General features: G+C 31.0%; 1 protein-coding gene and 1 non-coding gene across 2 annotated transcripts in view; one reads left to right on the top strand and one right to left on the bottom strand.

The window, feature by feature from the left end:
- The window catches only part of Smp_137170 (putative plasma membrane calcium-transporting atpase), a gene marked incomplete at its 3' end in the record, with an annotated part of 139,897 nt that overhangs the window by 116,631 nt on the left and 979 nt on the right, over window positions 1-22,287 (bottom strand). The window contains exon 2 of the mRNA XM_018796677.1: window positions 14,122-14,295. Within this exon, the coding sequence (XP_018651795.1) occupies window positions 14,122-14,295 (174 nt within the window). The remainder of the gene's footprint in view (window positions 1-14,121; window positions 14,296-22,287) is intronic.
- Smp_tRNA_00956_Pseudo_TTG.1.1 lies at window positions 16,750-16,821 on the top strand. Its single transcript has one exon. It is a non-coding gene (tRNA).

Here is a 22,287-nt window from a genome sequence, read left to right as displayed (position 1 = left end):
ATGTAGCTACCTATTAGTTCCGATGCCATACAAATTTCATTAAACGTATTTCAAGGGCCGCTCTTGACTTTAAGCCATAGTATATCTGGATACGAAAGGACAACCGTAGAAAATTGTATGTTTGATAGACTATGCTTACAAAGACTTATTACTTATTTTAAGATGAAGTCAATAACAGCATTTGATCTCATTTTTAACACATGTGTTCATTATAAATTGATTTTGAATACTAAATGTAATAGAAATCAAGAGAAAAACGCTTGTATGAAACCAATGAAAGTTAACTTAAAAAATGCTGTTAACAGACAAGATACTCATTTTAATAAGTAAAATACGATTTTCAAAACAGTTTTTGACAATTTTGCTTATTGATCACTGAGTGACATGAAACTATTTTTTGTATTTTCAGTAATACATGCCTATAAACATATTACTAAGAATGGATGTAGTTTGTTCTCCAAGAAAACATACTGTTATGATAAATGAAAATTAATAATACTAACGATCTATGTATATAGATAATTTTGTTTTTCATAATTTATCTTGATAGGTTATTAAAGCAGTAGTAATTCAGACTGGATAATAATTACATTATTCAGTAGTCTGGAAGAAATTAGTTGTAAACAAATTACAAATGTATAGTTAGACACTCCTCAAATAACTAACCTCAGATATCTAACTTAGTGTTTTAGAATAAACTTTCTTTTCTTTTGTTATTGGCTACAGCATTCCTTTTCCAGCCATTACACAAATTTACGACTCATGGACTAGTACTTGATGACTAAAACTTTTGATAATCTGTTTCGAGATAGTTTTCAAATTTCTAGCGAAAAACAGTAGCCTGTAGAGTGAGATTGATGTTAAAGACTGAATTAATTGATAATCATTGGAATGCAACCTACTTGCTTAAATAGATTTTTTCTCCATGAAGATTGAATGTCCTAGGTTTAATTTTGTTTGTGGCTGTGAGTGTACACCATGAAGAATAATTCAAACTACAACAAAACAGCTATCTAGCATCATGGTTGTCCAATTAACGTTATTGTGTAGTGAAAAACACCTATGAATTATACATTTCCTGAAAACCAATTATATGTGCCTTCCTCTTAATTTACAAAGTATATGAGCATAGAAACAGCGCTAGAATCTTACAAATTCTAATCGGACATTACTGGGAAAAACTAATTTCATTTTGTTGTTTAAAAAAATTATGGAAAATATCCTGTCATAATCTTATAGAACTATTGTTAATGATTTTTTACTTAGCTTGTGACCTACAGTACATTAAATTTGATAGCTAAAACTAGATAGACAGGTTGATAGATAATACCAATTAGTAGAACCACAACCAACCACAAGAAAAACAGAGACAGTAACATCATATACATAACAGAAAGACACTCTCTAAAAACATCGACATTAAAACAAAATCGATCGAATAATGTGATATCTAGTAGTATGTACTTAATTAAGAAACATTTTACTTTATGTATTAATAATCATATTCAAGCCTAATAATAGATCATTCCAATATTTGATATTGGCATATTAATTCAAGATATTTATTGATGATTTTTCATGCAGCACTATTTGTACATAGACTTTTTTTTCTTATACAGAAAACACATTGAATCAAAAATGATATTTCATAGAATCCATGATTAAATTTTGTAAAAGTATCACAGGAAGCTTAGAAAAAACTATTTTTAATTTTTTTTTTGAAAAGAACATAACAACAGAATACAAGAGAGAGAAAACAATTCTAATCACGTCAATATTGTATTGTGTATCTAACTGAAGTCATATGATTGTATTATGTAGTATTAGAAAATATAGTAGTAATAAATTATTTATACATATATTCATCTCTCCTCTTATGTATACACATACATATATACATGGATGCATACTTAGAAACTTTTACACTTATCTAAACTTTGTGTTTTAATATTACAAGGTGGAGATGTGTCCTGATGAATTTAACTTGATAATTGAATTTGTCTATTTATATCTTAAATTATATTTAAAAGAAATAAAGTCAACACAGAATAATAATAATTAATAAATGTTGGTAAAAATAATTTAATCATCCACGTTTTATTCAATGAATTTATCTAATTCACTGTTATGACACTGATTTTTTTTCTTTCTTGGTTACTAAATTAAAGCCTACAATTTAATTGTAGGTTTATTTCTCTTAAAAATTGTTAGTTATTTAATTAATTTAAAACAAAAAGAATTGAGTAATATTTAAATGTTATATATTACTATTTTCATATATTACAGACAAATTAAAATGGTTAAGGTTAACTGCAACATTTTCATTATTCAGTTGGTATACCATATTCAGTGCTTCCAGTTGTTGTTTTTAAAATGGTTAGGGTGAACCTCAACATTTTCATTGTTCAGTTGGCATACCATATTCAGTGCTTCCAGTTGTTGTTTTTTTTTCGCTCATTTAGTGGATGAGTTTTGTATATAGGTATAATTTTGACTAAAATTTATTTTTCATGCTCTAATTTTTGTTATATTTATGTTTTGTATTTGTCATATCAACTACATTACATGGGATATATTCATATCGGACAGTTGTATACAAATCTAACCGTTAAAATAAAATAAATAATCTAACTACTTAACTTTAATAGCATATATAAGTTATCAAGTTTAGGTTAATAATATTAACTATCTAAATTAAATTTTTTTACTACACTTCAATGAAATATACTGATTTGATGTACAGAACAAAACGTTACAGATAGACTATAATTAATGGACGAACCAATCAGATTTAAGATGACAGGTTTTGGATTTTGGGGTGAAATTCATTTATCGATGCCCCTAAATAGCATTTTTGCATAAGCTGATGTCATTTCATGATCAAAACCTTAATTCTAATTTCCTACTCTAACATCTAACTGTAAATTCAAATCTTGGTTCCAATTTTTAACCATCATTGCAACCTACTACGTAGGTTAACATTCACAAGGTCACTTAATCGTCGTTCAAAGATTGTCTATAAATTATAGTCTCACTGAAATTATTTTTCCTGTAATACTAGATTTTCAGTGAGTGTACAATTGAAGTCAATTTAGGATCAGGACCATTTGTACATTTACCTCCAATCTCTGTTTAGTTAATATATCAAAGTTTGCATTTGTATTTGCTATCCTGTAAACAATATTTAACAAAACCAGCTCTTTATAGACTAAGTAACCTGTATTTAACAAACATATTTATGGACTGGTGACAACCATTATATATAAAAAAGAGATTTTCATCTCGATACACAACTATATCTTACCGGTACTTACATTGTCTTCAGCAATACTAAAAGCATGATTAAAAATGATTTGGTTCACAGTCAGTTTAATTGATCTCAACAAGATTATTAAAAGCGAATTCATCAAGTTTTGCTTAGCTATTAATTTCGTAGACACTAAAATCAATCAACAGATTACTGTAGGGGCTTTTATCTCCTTGTTAAGTCGCTGACTTAATATGTAACATTCTAATCTATGCTATCACATAAGTCGGTGTTTTCAGTAACCAACTATCCTGGAACACTTAGTTTAAAAGATTTGATGAAAGTTTAACATCAATACCCGCTATCTGAAATGTCAAAGCTGCTTAGATTATTTAACAGTCATATCGGAACTACGACATGAAGGCATTTCTTTAAATTTCTTTCCTACCCTACATAACTCACTAAATTATCTATCATGTCGTTGGTGAATCAGTTTACGCCTGTACTGGAAAAAATTGATCAAAATAATAAACGGTCATAACATACATATTAGAATGTTACAGAAATTAAGTAGGCGGTATTTGTCTTGTGACTCACAGGGTATTTGATAACTCATACATTTAAACTTATGATTCAAAGGTACTCCATTATCAAATTTAAAACATACAAGCAGAGCATAAACAGTGTGAATTTTATTCGTACCCACTCTTATTTATTTATTTAAATAGGACAAAATGGGCATCTGAGATTCCTCTACTAACCATAATTCAAATATAATAAAGGGTAATATCGTTTGAAAATACTTTTCTACAGACAATTTTTGGATTATGAACTATTTATTGGTAACTGTAAAGTTGTTTTATGATTCAGATCATTTTGTTCATATAAGAAAAAATTTGATCCTAGTTATCTTTCAAGTTGTAGGCTGCTCATCGTCCATGATTCGACAGATAAATATTCCTTGACAATCTAGTTTTTAGACGAAATGAAATATAGGCTTTTATTTTCTGAACTAATCATTCTAACTGCCAAATCATTAGTGTTTAACTTTACATATTGTTGAGGAGAATGGAGGCTGACACGATTTCTAAAAATATTTTATAATATTTGCTGAGTATTTTGTTTATTTTTCAAAATTTTAGACTCGAGCTCTTCGGCTCAAATACTTTCATAATTTTTGTCATTCGTTTATACATGAAGTTTAGCGATAACCATTGCTTCATACTTCAGAAAGTTGTAAATATATTTATACACTATAACTAATCCATCTAGTTGGTGTATCAAATAAATATTCCTATCACGATTTGATTTCATGCATTTTATTAACTGAAGATAAATCATAAACAACAAATCTGTTTGTATTCTTCATTATGGTCAATGTTTGATTTGTCATTTCTTCTCATTAACCGAGTGAATTTATAAAACATTTTACTAATATATACATATATAAATACTACTACCAATCAAAAGAAAATAAAACATAATTTCACACAGTAACTAAACTAATTAAATCAAATCATAACCGATTGAAAACTACATCTGTAATCAAAGTATATCTGTAATAATTGTTTAATCATTATAATGATAAATGACGATAATCTTGTTTAGAGGAAAATCTATTCAACTTAGTAATACAGTTAAACTTAACTATTTCTTCCACTTCAAAAAGTTTATATAAAAAAACACAGGAACAATAATAATTATAATAATAATAATATCAATAATGATAATAACTTTATAAAAAACGATTATTACAATTATCATTATTATTATTATTATTATGTTCCATTATTAGTAAGTGATAACAACAAGAATCATATGCCTTAGTATATTAGAAATCTGCCTTTTTTCTATAAAAGTCAATTGGATTATTTCTATGGGGAAAAGTCACATTCCCATCAACATTTCTCTTTATATATATATATATATATATATATATATATATATATCAATTGATTTCTATTTTAACGACAATCTATTGGATATTTTTCATATAAATTTTCTTTTAAATTAGTTATTTTCCTTCTTAAAACTTATCTAAACTAGATAGATAGACATATATATTATTTGAAGTAGTCACGAACGACAGTCTCTATTGTTTGTTCGTTGTTATATATATATATATATATATATATATATTTATGAAGGATTTCTATGTAAAGAACAGTGATTGGTTGAAAAGTTACATTGTATATGAAAATAGTAGTAGGTTAGTAGAGTAGTTGAGCAATTCTCTAATAAACACCCTGAATGGCATACATTCTGTTCTAAAAATTTGCTATATTATTGAATTTTGCATTTTCTGTTCAAATATATACATATATATATTAGTTAGACAATGACAATTAACAAATTTGAAAACTATCGGTCGACTATTTTTGCATATACATCCGCACCCATCAACTCTTTCTCATCCTATTGTAATTATATATATAGGAAATACAATATAGACAGTTATACATCAACAACAAAAAAAACACTTATATACAATAATATAAACAAACACATTCAGTTTTACTTTGCCCGACCTATTTAAAATGAATGAAAACTATAAAAAAAGCTTAAAAATAATTGTTTCATAACACAATGAATTACAATGATGGCTACTATTCATTTAGTATTTTATAATGAAAACGCTGGTAACTCTCCGTACATAGATAAACATCAGTATAAATATATCATCGCTTATACGCTTAAACAAGAGCACAAGTTTCATGGATGTAAAAAAAAATATCTTCTTTCCCTTTATTCTTTACTAAGTATTATGTTAAAAACAAAAAAAATTGCGTGATTTAGTTTTAACAATTTTCTAGTTTTTTTTTCTACTACACAATATTTAAAATGGATCAGATGTTTTAAGTCTTTCTTAATGAGAATGCATAATACTTATTTATGGCTTTTTTTTTAACAGTTTTGATTGTTAAATAATTTAAAAATAAGTATAGTGACTAGTTGTGGAATACAGAACTCACGTTTTGTTCTATTCAGAATTCTTACAGGATGTTACAAAACTTTGCTTATAAAGCCTTGTAACTTGATTGAAAAGTCGAATCAATTCGGTCAGTTAAATTTCTTAATACGAACTACGAAAAAATATAGTATGATTTATAGAGTTTCAAGTTCATAAATCTTGTTCCACAAGGTTATCAACATGAAGTAATAAGGTGTTATAGATTGTACCACTCGTTTGAGACTAACTTGTTATTCTAAAGTTGCCTTTTTTTCTTAAATCATACAATTTTTCAGTACAAACTATTTTTAAACCCTAGATAAATTTAATCAAATAAACTGAGTAATCGATTCTAAAACTGATTCTTAACACCTTTTACAATCATTTAACCTGGATTTTATTGGTGTTAAGAAGTATATAAATTACTGTAAATAAAAACTTGGATGGCTGTGATACTAAATGTTCAGAAAAAAGGAGTTCAGTCATATTTGTCGAAAGGTTATCCAAAGATATATGTCATTATACATGAAACGAACATTCTAATAACCATCTTCATATTTGAAAGGAACATCATATAACTGAATAAATGTACAAATAATTATAAATTCACTTGATGTTGTTTAACTGCATCTTCACATTGTTATTTAAGACTACAATTGATCAGTCTCTTATTGACATATGTGCATACTGTGCGGATGGCCTCAATATTGCCTTAACTCACAAGCTTTATAAGCAAAAATGGATAGCGGCTAGCAGTGGAATCCAGGACGCGCGTTTCGTCCTATTCGGGACTCGTCAGCTGGATGTACCTGCATCTCAGAATTGATGTTCACTCTGAGACTCAAACCCAGTACCATTCGTTTCAAACGACATCGCGTAATTCACTTGCCTACTGAGTCCTAATAGTCACTTACTTGTGCAATGGGATGAAGTTTTAAACTCACTTGATGTTGTTTACTCGTATAGGACTAAACGCGCGTTCTGGATTCCACTGCTACCCACTATCCATCTTTACTTATGTACACAAACAAGCACTTCATGAAAACAAGAATCTGCTTAAAATCATCTACACGCTAATTTACTCAAGAATATCGTAACTGGAAAAAACCACTTATCAAGAATCTTGAACAAACATTTTTTTCTAAAGTAATCCTGTGAAACCACTCGCGATTCTCATGCCTCAAAGAAAATTAGCTGAGTTTTTTACTGGAAAAATTGCTTCGAAGATCAAAATTAACGGAAATGCACACTATCCAGAAACTTACTAAAGTATACTGTTCGATGTTTTAAGATAGTCTTTCTTGACGGATTGATATAAAGGATCACTGGAGATCTTGTTCCTAATAGACACACATCTAAACTAATCTAGGATCAAACTCAGACCATTACAGTGCTTAGATGAGTTCAGTCTTGCTTAACCATCACATCAAGATCTGATAATTACTTTTCCCAACTTTATTCAATCTCTCAAATTGTTGATTCTCGATTAACTATCGTAGGTAGACAACTGCCTTACTTAGAACTTGGTTGACTCCACAATTAATAACTTTGAGCTGCATAATTAGGATATTCATCTGGAACTCATTCAGTGGTAAACGCAATGTATATCCCTTACTAAGGTTGGAAACATTTAGCTCAGATTCACTGAGTGAATAGTATCAGGTGTGAAACAAAACATAAAGCCCATGGCTTTATTTTCCAGTGGTTCTCTGACTCGAGTCAGACATTCATAAATAAACTCTTCAAATTGCACAGGTCTATACAAGCAATCTAAATAGATATTCTAAGTTATTTTATAGATCATGATTTGTATAATGCAAAGTTTAATGTTTAGTAAAATAAAAAATTTACTTAGTTTATTCAACAAAACTTATTCTAAAAATTATTCGGTACAACAATTTTCTGCTGAAAATTAAACAAAACGTCTCACATGTCTGTAGGAATTATTCCATCATGTTGTATGAATTTCCGATTGATTTAAACATAAATTCTAACAAAACTAACGAATTAAAACCCGGGATGAAGACGAATCCCTCTTTAAGAGGGAAGGTAAGCTAGAGCTCTCTCTCTCTGTGTACTTTATTTCCCATGCTGAATAATTGAGCAATCAATTGATCTCATTGTTAATTAGAACAATTATTTCCTACTTTTCATTTTTTGCATATCCTTATTTATTAAATAAAAATGATGAATTTCAGGAATCAATCAACTGAATTCTTCTTCTTACTTCAAATAGTTTATTTTTTTTTGTCTCTATATTGTCTTTTCAGAATTAGTATTCATTATATTGTTTAAAAGATTTTATGACATTTTTACTTAAGCTTTTAAAATACATACCAATTAACACATACGTATACATTCACATGCAAAGATAATGAGAGAAGAAAAAACTGTAAGAAATGATCCGAAATCAAAAGGTAAAAAAAAGAATAGAATAAATATAACCAAAATAGAATATGTACAAAACGAAAAATGTACATTCTTAATGTCTTTTCAATGTGTTCCTTTTCATTGGAAAGAAGGAGAGGATAAATGAAAGACGTAAAAGAGATGAAATGAAAAGAGACAGTTCTTTTTTCACAAAAATTAAGAATACAAACGAGTAACTACCATTCTGATAACAATTAAACTATGATGAAACGATTAAGTTTGATTCTATATACATAACAATTCTCAACTTCTAATGTTAAATAAGTTTGTGAATTTTTAAATGCTGTCATTTATATCGTATTAAAATCAAATTTCTCTCACTACTAGTTTCTATGTTTAAATTAAGTCATGAATTCAAAATGCAAAACATTCAACATTTAAGATGTCGTTTTATGAGTTTCAACCCGACATCCTTAAAGTATAGTTAGCGTTCAAACAGTGAATTCATCCCACAGCCTTCTTATAGAATTAATAACGTTTCATATCCATTATATACATAATAGTATTCGTCTTGGAATACTTTTTTAAATGTAAGTGAACTCTATTATTGAATTTTAATATAGACAAAATTCAAATCCTAGACTTCTGTTCTGACTATAATGAGATACACTTTATGGTTGTTGCACAAATACCATAAGCAAATATCTCAAGAGATTTGAAGCAAATAGTATAATCATATTGTAGCACAATTACTGTCGTCTTTTAATACAGTGGTGGACTAAGGATTCAAATATCCCGATAATTGTTCCTCATAACAGGTCTTCAAACAGATTTTCAAGTATCAACGACTCCTAGGTTGTATAGTTCTTAATCTCTATGAATATAAACCACGTATTTTGATACATAAAGCATGTTTCTGATCAATCCTAGAATATTGTACAAATATTTTGAGTAGCGTTTGCATAAAGGATAAACGTAAGTTTAAATTTGTCAAGCGACAACCTACACTTTGCATTCTTGAAAATGATATTGCCTTAAACTATAAATCTAGATCCAACAAGCTTGGACTTAACTCTTTTAGGAAACAGAGGTTTCAAAGAAATCTAATCTTTCCCTTCAAAATACTAGATCAACTAAATTTTATATCCACTAATCAAATCCATTTTGCAGAAACATCTAGTTAAAACATTCATAACTCTTAATGATTAGTACAACTGTTTCACTCTAAATCTTTCCTCTACATAAATCACCATACTAGTAAATTTCCAAAATTTCGGAACGATTTTTCATAATCTATCCTTGAAATAAAATCACTTTCATTATTTGTTCATTGCATTTATGTTTACCTTCCCTCTGAATCAGCCTTAAAAGTGAATAAAACCGTCTATATCCTATTCTACGTGTGAAATTATAGAAATATTACATGCCTGATCATTGTTATTATTGAGTGTACTTATTAAACTTGCCTCGTGAATAGTTTACACTCAAACCGCCTTTGGTTAGTTTGACTAACTTAATATCCATCCCGATCGAAGATCATAAAACAAATTAGAACTTGTATGATGGCAAGCCTGTCACAGTAATTTTTGCTGCTTTCGTTCTGTGTTCTCTGTTTTGTTTTGTTTTTCTAGTTATAGATGACTACAACTGTTCTGTAGTGACATCGCCAATGACCTTGGGCATACCATTCATACATCAACAGAACCCTCCAGTCATCCTACAAAGAATTATTGGCTCCCAACTGCTTCCTTAGATTGTTGTAACTCTTGTGATAAACGTCATTTAAAAGTAATTTCTAAACTACAACATTTTAAACAATCGAAACTTAAATTCCTGTCCTTTACGTGTAACATAGCTTTCAGTATCAACCTGGTTATGCCTGTAAATTGGTATATATTATATATATTCATTCCATTGTCGAAACATTAATACCATTCCACAATCCAAGCCAATCAGTCAGCCACTATCGTGGGGAATTTGGACGTTAGTTCAAGTCCACATGGCATATCAGAACGGCGAAACAAAATTAACAAGAAACAAAAGAAATAACGGTAGTGTCAATTCAAGTAATAGGTTGATTCAATCAATAAAAACCTAACATATATCTTAATCCATTCAGTTAATCGATATTATGTGGATGAAAAACAGTTAAAATAATTACAATAGTAGAAAGCTACTAGGCTTTTCCTATAGGATTTATATCGAGTTAGTGATGAGAAGACAGGAAATTACACAGACATATATATATATATATATATATATATATATATATGCAAAAACTAACCCAAATTCCTCTCATTACCCAGCTTTTTACTAAATATGTCAAACATTGTCAAACATCTACTTTACAATAAACATACCTTAACTTTAGTTAAAAAACTACGGGAAATTACGAAGTACTAAGCGATATATTTTGTCTTAACTCACATGTCATTAACACTATGGTATCATACTCTCCCTCAGGACCAAACTTTTGATCTCAATAAACAACATACTACTCTGAGAAACACAGGGCTTTATATTAACGTCCAATATCTTCAATCCCAGTCAATTTGGCGTGTAATTTGACTTGTCCTCAAACAACTATGACCATATATATTTCGTCAACGACCTAAATCGCGGCTTTCTATAACCATTTCAAACAGATTTATTTTGAGTCGAAACTAGTGATTGTTATGCTCAATCCTGATGCTCATCAAGCATTTTAATATTTTGGCCAGATATTTTATTTTCTGAAATGAACAGGGACTTATAATCTGTTGCCAATGCTGTTACTAGTTGGAATTTATTGGAATGACTTCATGACTAACATATTTGCCGCAAGTTCCAAGAGATCATGTGCAGACAGTCAGTCAGTCAATCATAGGAAATAAAATGAAAGAGATGTTGATGAATTTTTATTATGTGTAAGGTTTGAGAAGTGCCCAACAAAGGACCTGACCGTTCTGATGGGAGATTAAATGCCAAGATTGGAATGGACAACATTGGATACGAAGACGTCATGGGACTACATGGACTGGGAGAAAGAAACGAAAATGGTGAGAGATTTGCAAACCTATGTGCCTTCAACAAACTGGTTATAGGCGGCACTATATTCCCACACAAACGCATTCAAAAGACCACATGGACTTCACAAAATCGACCATATCTGCATCAACAAAACGTTCGAGAGGACGATGGAGGATGTGAGAACCGAGAGAGGAGTTGATATAGCCTCACATCATCATTTACTATTCGCCAAGATGAAATTGAAACTCAAGAAGCACTGGACAACGGGGTGGACAATATCACAAAAGTTTAATACAGCTTTTCTTCGGGATACTGACAAACTCAACAAATTCAAGATAGCTCTCAACAATAAGTTCCAGGCCTTTCACGATCTACTCAATGGAGAGGGAACTACTATGGAGAGCAACTGGAAAGGGATAAAAGAGGCAGTCACTTCAACATGTCAGGAGGTTATGAGCAACAAAAATCACCACCACAATGAATGGATCACTGTTGATACACTGGATAAGATTCAAGAAAGGAGGAACAAGAACGTTGCGATCAATATCAGCCGAACAAAAACAGAGAAAGCCAAGGCACAATCTGAATGCACAGAAGCAAACAAGCAAGTGAAAAGGAGAATCAGAGTCGACAAGCATAAATATGTGGAAGATCAAGCAATGACGGTAGAAAAGGCTGCAAGAGAAGGAAACATGAGAAAACTGTATCACACAACAAAGAGGCTCGGTGGGAATTATCATAAGCCAGAAAGACCAGTGAAAATCAAGGAAGGCAAATTAATCACCGACATTGAAGAACAACGAAACAGGTGGGTAGAAAACTTCAAAGAACTCTTGAATCGACCAGCTCCACTGAACCCACCCAACATTAAAGTAGCACCCACAGACCTCCCAATCAATGTCGGCCTACCAACAATTGAAGATACTCAAAATTCTCTTCAGTAAGATTTGGGATCAAGAACAAGTACCAACAGACTGGAAAGAAGGACACCTGATCAATATACCAAAGAAAGGCGATCTCAGCAAGTGTGATAACTACAGGGGCATCACTCTTTTCTCAATAATAGGAAAAGTCTTCAACAGGGTATTGTTAAACAGAATGAAGGACTCCGTAGACGTGCAACTTCGAGATCAACAGGCTGTATTCCGTGAGGATCGATCGTGTACAGATCAAATCGAAACTCTACGTATCATTGTGGAACAATCAATTGAATGGAATTCATCAATCTACATCAACTTCATTGAGTACGAGAAAGCCTTTGATAGCGTGAACAGGACAACACTATGGAGGCTTCTTCGATACTACGGCGTGCCTGAGAAGATAGTCAATATCATACGGAATTCCTATGATGGATTAAACTGCCAAATCGTGTATGGAGGACAACTCACTGACTCGTTTGAGGTAAAGACCGGTGTCAGACAAGGTTGCTTACTCTCACCCTTTCTCTTTCTCTCGGTGATCGACTGCATCATGAAGACGTCAACATCTGAAGAGAAGCACGAGATACAATGGACAGCTGTCAATGGACGGATTCGTTGACTAGACACTATCTGCAACAGGTTACTGTGGGAGACAACAAACCAGATTCCAGCGGAGGAAGAAATCAGGAAGAAGCGCTGGAAGTGGATAGGACACACTTTAAGGAAATCACCCAACTGCGTCACAAGACAAGCCCTCATATGGAATCTTGAAAGCCAAAGGAAAAGTGGAAGACTAAAGAACACATTACGCCGAGAAATGGAGACAGACATGAGAAGAATGAACAAAAACTGGATAGAACTAGAAAGGAAGGCACAGCCAGGACAGAGTGGGTTGGAGAATGCTGGTCGGCGGCCTATGCTCCATTGGGAGTAACAGGCTAAGTAAGTAGGTATGTATAAGGCCTCTCTTTCACTAGTATTAAGCACAGATTGAAATCTTTACTTCAACTGAATTTTTTCAATCTAATAATTTGATTTCCATAAGCTTTTTTTAATACTAAATTTTTTTGTTAATATTCCATAAGTGTAACATATATCAATTCCATTTACAATGAACGAATATATTTCTACTTACCATTGTGAAAAATATTATACTTAAAGCAATCACTGATTGCTTTATTCAATAGTGGGAAAGTTTTTATTTTAAAGATTATACCTTCTGTAAAAACTTGTCTTGTATGAAATAAGGTGAACACTAATAGTGTTTAACAATAAGCGAAAACTCGTTTTTTATACTGCAACTGATATAATATTACAAGAACTTTGGTTTCAATCTAAACGAATAGTTTCACAGTAGTTACTAACATGATTGAATGGCCTGATTAGTATACAGTTAACCGGAGAACTATGTACTTATTTATATTCAATAATTTCAGTAATTGAGTATATTTTATTGGAAAAGCTTAAACCAGATGGCTGAGTAAAATGTTGGATTTACCTAAGATTTAATGGCTGAGAATTTACAAATATAATTTATCCTCGTTAATGATAGAAAGTTAACTGTTTAACAGTAATTTGGAGAATAAAAATATTGCATCAATCAAATTTTAATAATGATAACTTACATTTAGAATATAATGCCAGTAAAAGTGATACAGCTGCAGCCACCATTAAAACAATCAAAGTTACATCCTGTAAAGCTTCCCACATAAGTTGAAAAAAGCTTTTTGGAGGTGTTGGGGGTATTATATTGGTCCCGAAGACTTCACGACGTCTTACCAAATCATGACTTGATAATCCTTATAATTTAGACAGAAAACGAAAATTCAACAAATTTATGAATAAACAGTAATTTATGAAAATAAACAATAGTTTTATTGAACAATGTGAACAAATCACCAATCATTAACTATTGTAAACAAAATTTCGAAGATATTATTTATGTATGATCTGAATATTAGGTTTAAATTTCCACTTAAAAATAAGATCGAGGATTTATACTCCTAAAAGATTAACACGATAATGACAATAAGAAATAATTATTCCTAGGATCCCTTTCAAAGATCGCTATTACGAGAATTTCGGTAACGGATAAAATATAGTTAAGTAATAATTTACAATTGAATTATCCGTGGAACATTGTCGTTTTCATATACACATAAATTTACTTGTTATTTTTATTTAAGAAAAGAATATCGTATTACTTCATTTGTTATTTGAAATCACATTTTATAACGGCCCGACATTGAATAGGAAAGGATTGAATACCGAAGATCAGTGAACAAATATTTCTCCTTGGATGAGATTTATCAGGTATGCACACCTACAGTCCTACAGAAAAGTGAACTAAAATCTTTCGGTAGTGTGACGATCTATATCGCCCTGTTTATTTTCCCCTAATATAAATGTATTAATAGCAACACTTAAATAAAAATGAACACTACTATATTTCATCATGAAAGGAATGGTTGAAGAAAATCACATTACAGGTTTATTCATATAAAGTATTCTAAAAAATCAATCAAGACTGCTTGGTACATAATTATCAGAGCTACTATTTTCTGGATTTTATTAGGCTGACATTATTGGACCATTGATTTCAACAATACATCTAGAAGATATAACTTTCTTAACGCAACTACGGCAATTCAATGCCTTACTCTATTAGGAAAGAAATACTAACTGAAATAAGTCTTCATTGATCAATACGTGACTCATTTTTTCCATGAAACATGCTGTAAAGTTAACCGACTACTAAGTTGTTTACTAATTTAAAACATTAAACTTAATTGAGGTTTGTCTTCACCATTAAGAAAAATCATAAATTTGAAATAAAAAGAAAACTTCTTGTCACTAACTCTTTACGGTAGAAATACAACAAACATACTATTTTTCGTGTAATCGAAACTGTAAACTGGCCTTACTTCATCAATTAATTTACTATTAATTTAGGGTTTCTAACTCAAATAAAGACATTGATGTGGAATTTAACACAACCTCTTACCCTGTACAATACAACTAAGCTTATCTGCAAACTTTTGAACTAAATGGGCTTTCATCAATCTTACAGTCACCTACAATAGTTTGTTGAATCAGAAAGACAAAGGAATCCTGTCAACATATTGTATTAAATCCATGTAGTTATCCATTAGCCATTTCAAGTACTAAACTAAGTGTATGAATCCAATTTACTGGACACGCCTCCCCGAAAACAAGTAAATTAAGGAAAATAAAAGTAAAGCTTCTTCAAATTTAACAAATATGTCAGTGTCAAAGCGTGTGATGCACTATATCTTTTAAATGCTTATCTAAGATGACTTCTCGAAAAGATTTGTGAAAGTTCAATCACTTATCTATTCTTAGTTGATTATCTCAAGAATTTAATTTCAGAGTTAAAGTAACTGCACTTGATGTTATCGTTTCTCAATATATTGATAACAAAATATCAATGACATAATAACGTTACTAAAAAAATAATTTCTAGAGTCAAAACAAAAATCACAATATAGGATAACTGCACCACTCATGTAAACAGTAATTATTTAATAACCAACTATACTATAAACTTATAGAATAATACATTTCGCTGATTCACTATAAAATGATTTGATCATTCTTATTCAGCGTTTCTTTCCTAATATCATGGAATTCATAGTTTAAAAAAAATCAAATTCGTCCTCTTATTAACTTTCTAAACTATTTAAATAATTAAAACTTTTTGATCGAGGGAAAATGGTGTTATGTATGTACAACAAATATTGACAAGTACTACTTCAGAAAATTTGTATTAGTGTATACAGTGTAATTTCTTAAACCTGTTCCAAATGAAACTGTTGACAATTCAATTTAAAAGAATACTTGAAAAGATAAAATTATCATGTCATAGAATATTTATTTTTTGGAAATTATGATAAATGATTAAAACTACATAGAAATTAAGTTAAACATACAAATAATGGTAAGCAAAAATGGATAGTGGCTAGCAGTGGAATTCAGGAGGCGTGTTTCGTCCTATTTGGGGCTCGTCAGCTGGATGTACCTGCATCTCAGAGTTGATGTTCACTCTGGGACTCGAACCCAGCACCCTTAGCTTCAAACGCCATCGCGTTATTCACTCGGCCACTGAGTCCTGATAGACACTTGCTTGTGCAATGGGGTTAAGTATAAATTCACTTAGTATTGTTTGTTTTAATCTTCCCATTGATGTTTAGGACTGCAACTGGTCAGTCTCTAGTTGGTATATGTGCTATCAGGATTCAGTGGCCGAGTGGATAACGCGATGGCGTTTGAAGCGAAGGGTGCTGGGTTCGAGTCCCAGAGTGAACATCAACTCTGAGATGCAGGTACATCCAGCTGACGAGTCCCAAATAGGACGAAACACGCCTCCTGAATTCCACTGCTAGCCACTATCCATTTTTGCTTACCATGTTTGCGAATTTGGGCCATATCGAGGCAATATGCACAGTATGCATATATGCCAATAAGAGACTGACCAGTTGCAAACTTAAACATCAATGGGAAGATTCAAACAAGTAATACTTAGTGAATTCAAACACAAAAAAGTTTAAAATATTTTTATTTTATAGATCTAAATCATTCATTATTTATTTGAGAAACATTCACTCTTTTTTTTCAAAGATGTTTTAAAAAAAATAATAAAATCCGTAATATCAACCTAAAAGATGATATTAAAAATCACCAATTACATAGTAGAGTAATGGTCAACCAGTGGCTGTTTACCATTATTTTTAGCAATAATGGTCACCTAGATTTAGGTTGAAAATTAAATCACTAAAATAGACTATACTGTAAATAACATTTTGTTTGGAAAAAAATCATAAGATTTACTTTTGTTATATAAGCCATTATTTATCAGTAGAAACAAAAAGGCTTCTGATTTTTGGAAAGAGACAGAATGTTGACTGGTTTCAGCAAATCACTTTTTTTATTTTAGACAATCGAAAGATTTAAATAAATGTTCATTTAGAAACTAAAACTTGTTTTTATCTTTGATGCTTTTTTGTTTAATAATACTAAAATTAACAATTTGTTTTTGATATTGTAATATTTTTGTTGGCTAATGTCTTGACTTTTTTCTTGACAAGTAATGTTTCAACCTCTTTGAATCTAATAAAATTTTCGAATAAATATTTATTACAAGCCGTAATGAGTTGAAAAGCTATTGAAAACTAAGAAACACTGGAAAAATCTTTCATCATCGTTTGGGATTATTCATTCAATACACATCAAAAGTTTGTTATTGAATCAAACTGAGGTCTTATGGTGGAAATAATACCATTGAATCACTGAGTTGGAATCGAATTCACTGAAATGTTTATCTTGTCAATCAGTAGTGTAGTATGACTATCATACAATGTTATCGATAAGTGACTGACTTAATTTTAATTCAATCGTAGCGAGTCACTAAGAAACTATTAGATTTACGTTCATTATTTCATTATGTACATAAAAATAATAAATTTAACACTTGTAAAACAAAGAGCCAAAAGTTTATATATATATATATATAAACACTTGAATTCATATTGAAGAGTATTATCTACTAACAATTAAATCCAATCAAGGTTAATTTTTCACCTAAATAAATTTTAACTAAAAAAATGGTTACCTGTCAATTTAGAAAACGTTATCAACGAGTCTTAATTGATGAGCACAAGTTAGTTCTAATTAAATGGTAATATCATTTTATTAGCCTTGTTTATTTATTTGAATACATGAATATCGGTACAAAGGGGCACTAAATACATATGCACCACACAAGTCACTTGGTTTGTGTGTGGGCTGTGATACTACCCGAGTGCCCAGACCGAAGCAGGCGGTTTTCTTAGGAGGCCACACCCGGAGCCTTCGACCAAAGGGTCTGATCCATAAAGCAGTGGAGAAACGTTAAACAGTGACCAACAATTGGTTTAAACGCCATCTATTCCCTCAGGATTCTGGAGCCCATATTCACCATTGGTTTCGAATGCATATTTTCTAACTCCCCTAGGTGAACTCTCTGTGTCCACTAGCCCGGTCAAAGTGCCGGACATTCGCTTTCCGTCCTCTTAGTTTCGTAAACAAGACCCTCGTCGCAAGAAATCAGTGAGTAGGACTTCCTTGGCAGTGGCTGTATACGCGTACTCATTTGAGAGCATTTGCAGAGAGAGAGCTGATTCTCCCCACTCTCGGCCGTACCAAGGCATTTGAGGTCAATTTTTTGGTCACATTCCATCGGAAGAAAATAGTTGCTCACTTAGGGTTTAATTGCAATCTAAGGTACAGACTCTAAATATAAGACTACGATAAGTATCATTGTAACACAATGCTTTCGTTAAAGCATTAGCTTAATGATCCCTAACACAGTAAAGAAGATATAATTATCAACAGAACGTTCTACCTATTTAAATCAGTTGATTTAATTGTATTGGTACTAGCCTTTCACTGACATTTAGATACAAATTTGATGTATCATTCCTCAATCAATGCACTACATCAATTCTTTATCATAACAAAGGATAAATTTACTTGTTATATGTCTGAACTTAATTTGAATATATTCCTTGCACTTCTTGTTTGATCCTAAAAGTAACAGGAGTGCTAACACTGAAATTGGCAAAAGAAGGATATCATTTTCAGACAGATATTCAACATCAAACTATGGACATAACACAATAACGACTAGTGCAAGTATTTAACTAACTTCTAGGATAAATATAAACAGAAAATAAAGCAATCCTATAACTGAAGAAACTTTAACGCATTCAATTGTCAATTACTGATGGTTCGAAAACCCCGTTTCCAAACACTTTTTAGTTTCCTTAGTACCGGAATATATATATACCATTTGTATAACCTCTGTCTTACTCTTATACCCATTTGTAGTCACAAACTGTCATGTTTATGAACAATCATTTCAAACGAAAATTCAGACTTACTTGTTTGTTATGAACAGCTAGTCTTTTTGTTATTCTCCCTTTCTCAGGGCTGGTCAGTAAAACTCGACCAATTCATTTAAAGTAGTACTTCTTAAACATTAAAACATCGTTTCCATCACTTAAAACAGTGGTATTTAAAATCTCTGTTGATCATGGCACTTTATTCAACATACTGATAACTAAATTACTTAACGTCTGAATCTTCAATAGATGAAAAAATTCACTGAATTTGTTCATTCGTATAGAACATATGAGACATTAATCCAAGGTATTGTTACTCAAAAAATTTAGCAATCAGGTTTGAAGAGAAAGATAACATGGTCTACTGATTCTAGAGCGTATGCTCTGGTTTTTAGGAAGATTAAAACAAGCTCATGTGCTATTTACTAACCTAAGTGAAGTTAGTTTCAAAATGTCATATCGGGAATCATTAGCCAACCGTTCGTAATGAATACCTCAGAACAAAGTAAAAACTCGGTAACGCATAGTAATTACAAAACATACTCAGTTTTGTTTGTCAGTAGTGACAGCAATCAAACTTAAGAGATCGGTATGCTTATCTCATACATTTTTAAGTTTTTCAATAGTTTAAAAACAACCATCACAAATCAAATAAACGTCCGCACTGTATTAGAAATAACTGTTAAAAATGTCTGAGTTTCAAAAGATCTACCTGATGCAACCACATCATTAATGACCATTTTGGCAGCATTTTCGAACCACATATATTTATAACTTTTTGTTAGCATAATAACGAGTGGTAATGAATTTTAAATTAATAAGTAGCACTACCTTAAAGTGCTTTACACTTCTGACCATTGCTGAGAACAAACAGTTTTTCAATAAATTTAGCCGATTAAAATTCCCTACACCTTGGAGAAGCATTTTCAAATGACTTTTCCGTATTACAGTCTCATCCAGTCCTGTTGAACATAACTACTTCTACTACTTGATCTAAAATTGCTAGTTTATTTCGTTGATAATGGGAAATTTTATTCATCAGATATCACTTAGGTAAATCTAGAATGAAACAAAAGAGAGTAATTTTGGTAACTGATTTATAGCTAAAATGATAGTAGCTGAGTCAGAAATATTCTATTTTGTATAAGTTTTTACTGCATATGTATACTGCAGATATTACATTTCGTATTATCATCTAAAAATCCGAAGCTCATAGTTCAGAAAGGGCAATGTGACAAATGTGACAAAATGACACAAAATAGGTTAATATTATTTTCTAATTCATGACTTTTACATGATTCACTGTATTCTACGCATCTAAATTAAAACCGAAAGACGTAAACAACTCATATCATTAGACATAATTCTCATTGGAATATAATCCCTCACCTAGTATTCACTCATTATATCAGCTTTCCACTGTTTTGTTTTTTCTCTTTAAAAATAATCTTCAGTGGCTATCTAAAGATTGTTAATCAGGCCCTACAAACTATAAAATCTTGTAAGTTTAGTCGAGAATGAAAACAAAAAATAAAGTTGAGGTAAACGTCCTACTTACAAAACGTCACTGTGTCAGATATCAGAAGGTGTGCAATCTTTAGACAATGTGGCAGGAAAAGTTCATATATTATTTTCTGCTTTCAAATGAGTGAACTTTGTTTTAATCCTTTTCTTTATATTTTTATCAAATCCAGAACTGAAGGTATGGATCTGACCGGTGTCGTCTCTAGTTTAACGGTGATATGTTTTTTTCTATTTCGCAAAAACGGCTGCATTTACATATAGTTGGAAACAAAAACAATGAAGATTCATTCTGAAATGCATTTATACAACTGTAATTAAAGTAATCATGATCTTAGACAAGGTAGCGCACTCATAACACTATTATAGAGAACTCAACTTGAGTTGATGTTTGCAATTTCAAGTAAATCTGAAACTATTTATTTTGCAGTTGAAAGTGAACAGATGCTCACAAACATCTCAATATAAAATGTTGAGAATACTAAAATAAACTTCATAAATGTTTTATAATGTTTGCCGACCAATGATAGCTGGAATTCAAATTGTTTTGAGTACTCCATTGTAAAACAACTTGGGCTTCACGAAGCTTATAGTTTCGTAATATATCAGAGATCTTTTGCATCAATCCTAAATTTACATTGTCAAATTTAGTTACCCAGTATGAATTCATCAGTAGATTCTCATGTTTTGGCTGTGGTGAAAATTTTATGTAGGGTGCTAGCTTACACGTTGTACATCTAACTGTGCTACTGTTGGCTAACATTTTAATCACGGCTATGGCCAAATCTATCGTCAGATATGATTCAGTTTGACCAAGTGAATATATCGATTCGGAATAACTAGATAAGTTTGAATGGAAATACATTTTTGTAATCAAAAATTTGACAGCATTACTTTTAATGAGATTGATTATTTACCTCTTCTGACCCCTTTTTGACAAACAAGCCAATAAATAGTCACACGCAGAAATTCAAATGTCAATTTTTATTTTAGCTGTATATGTCCTGATTTATTGTATTCACATCAGTGAAATTAATTTGATGTATACTATTTATCTGACACTTTAGCTCTTCAAAAACTAAATTTGACGGGTATAATGGGGTTTGAATATGAAAATCGATATCTTAGCTTTCAGAAATTGGAGTAAGTTTGAAGTTATTGATTGTAATTGACCCTTGCCAGTTTTCAGACAACCATTTAGAGAAAACTAAAACGTATTGGTTGTAATTGACGTTTGCCAGTTTTCAGACAACCATGTAGGAAAACCTAAAACGTATATGCCTAGCGCAATCTCCTCGACACCACTATCTTTGTAGTCAATGTATTCTTAACAAACCAATTTTGGAGCCCTTAGGCTTTGTCAGAAATTCT

Source organism: Schistosoma mansoni, chromosome 4 (genome assembly GCF_000237925.1).
Source record: "Schistosoma mansoni strain Puerto Rico chromosome 4, complete genome".
NCBI lineage: Eukaryota > Metazoa > Platyhelminthes > Trematoda > Strigeidida > Schistosomatidae > Schistosoma > Schistosoma mansoni.
The sequence above is the reverse complement of the archived record's forward strand: the minus strand, read 5'-3'. Positions and strand labels throughout refer to the sequence as shown.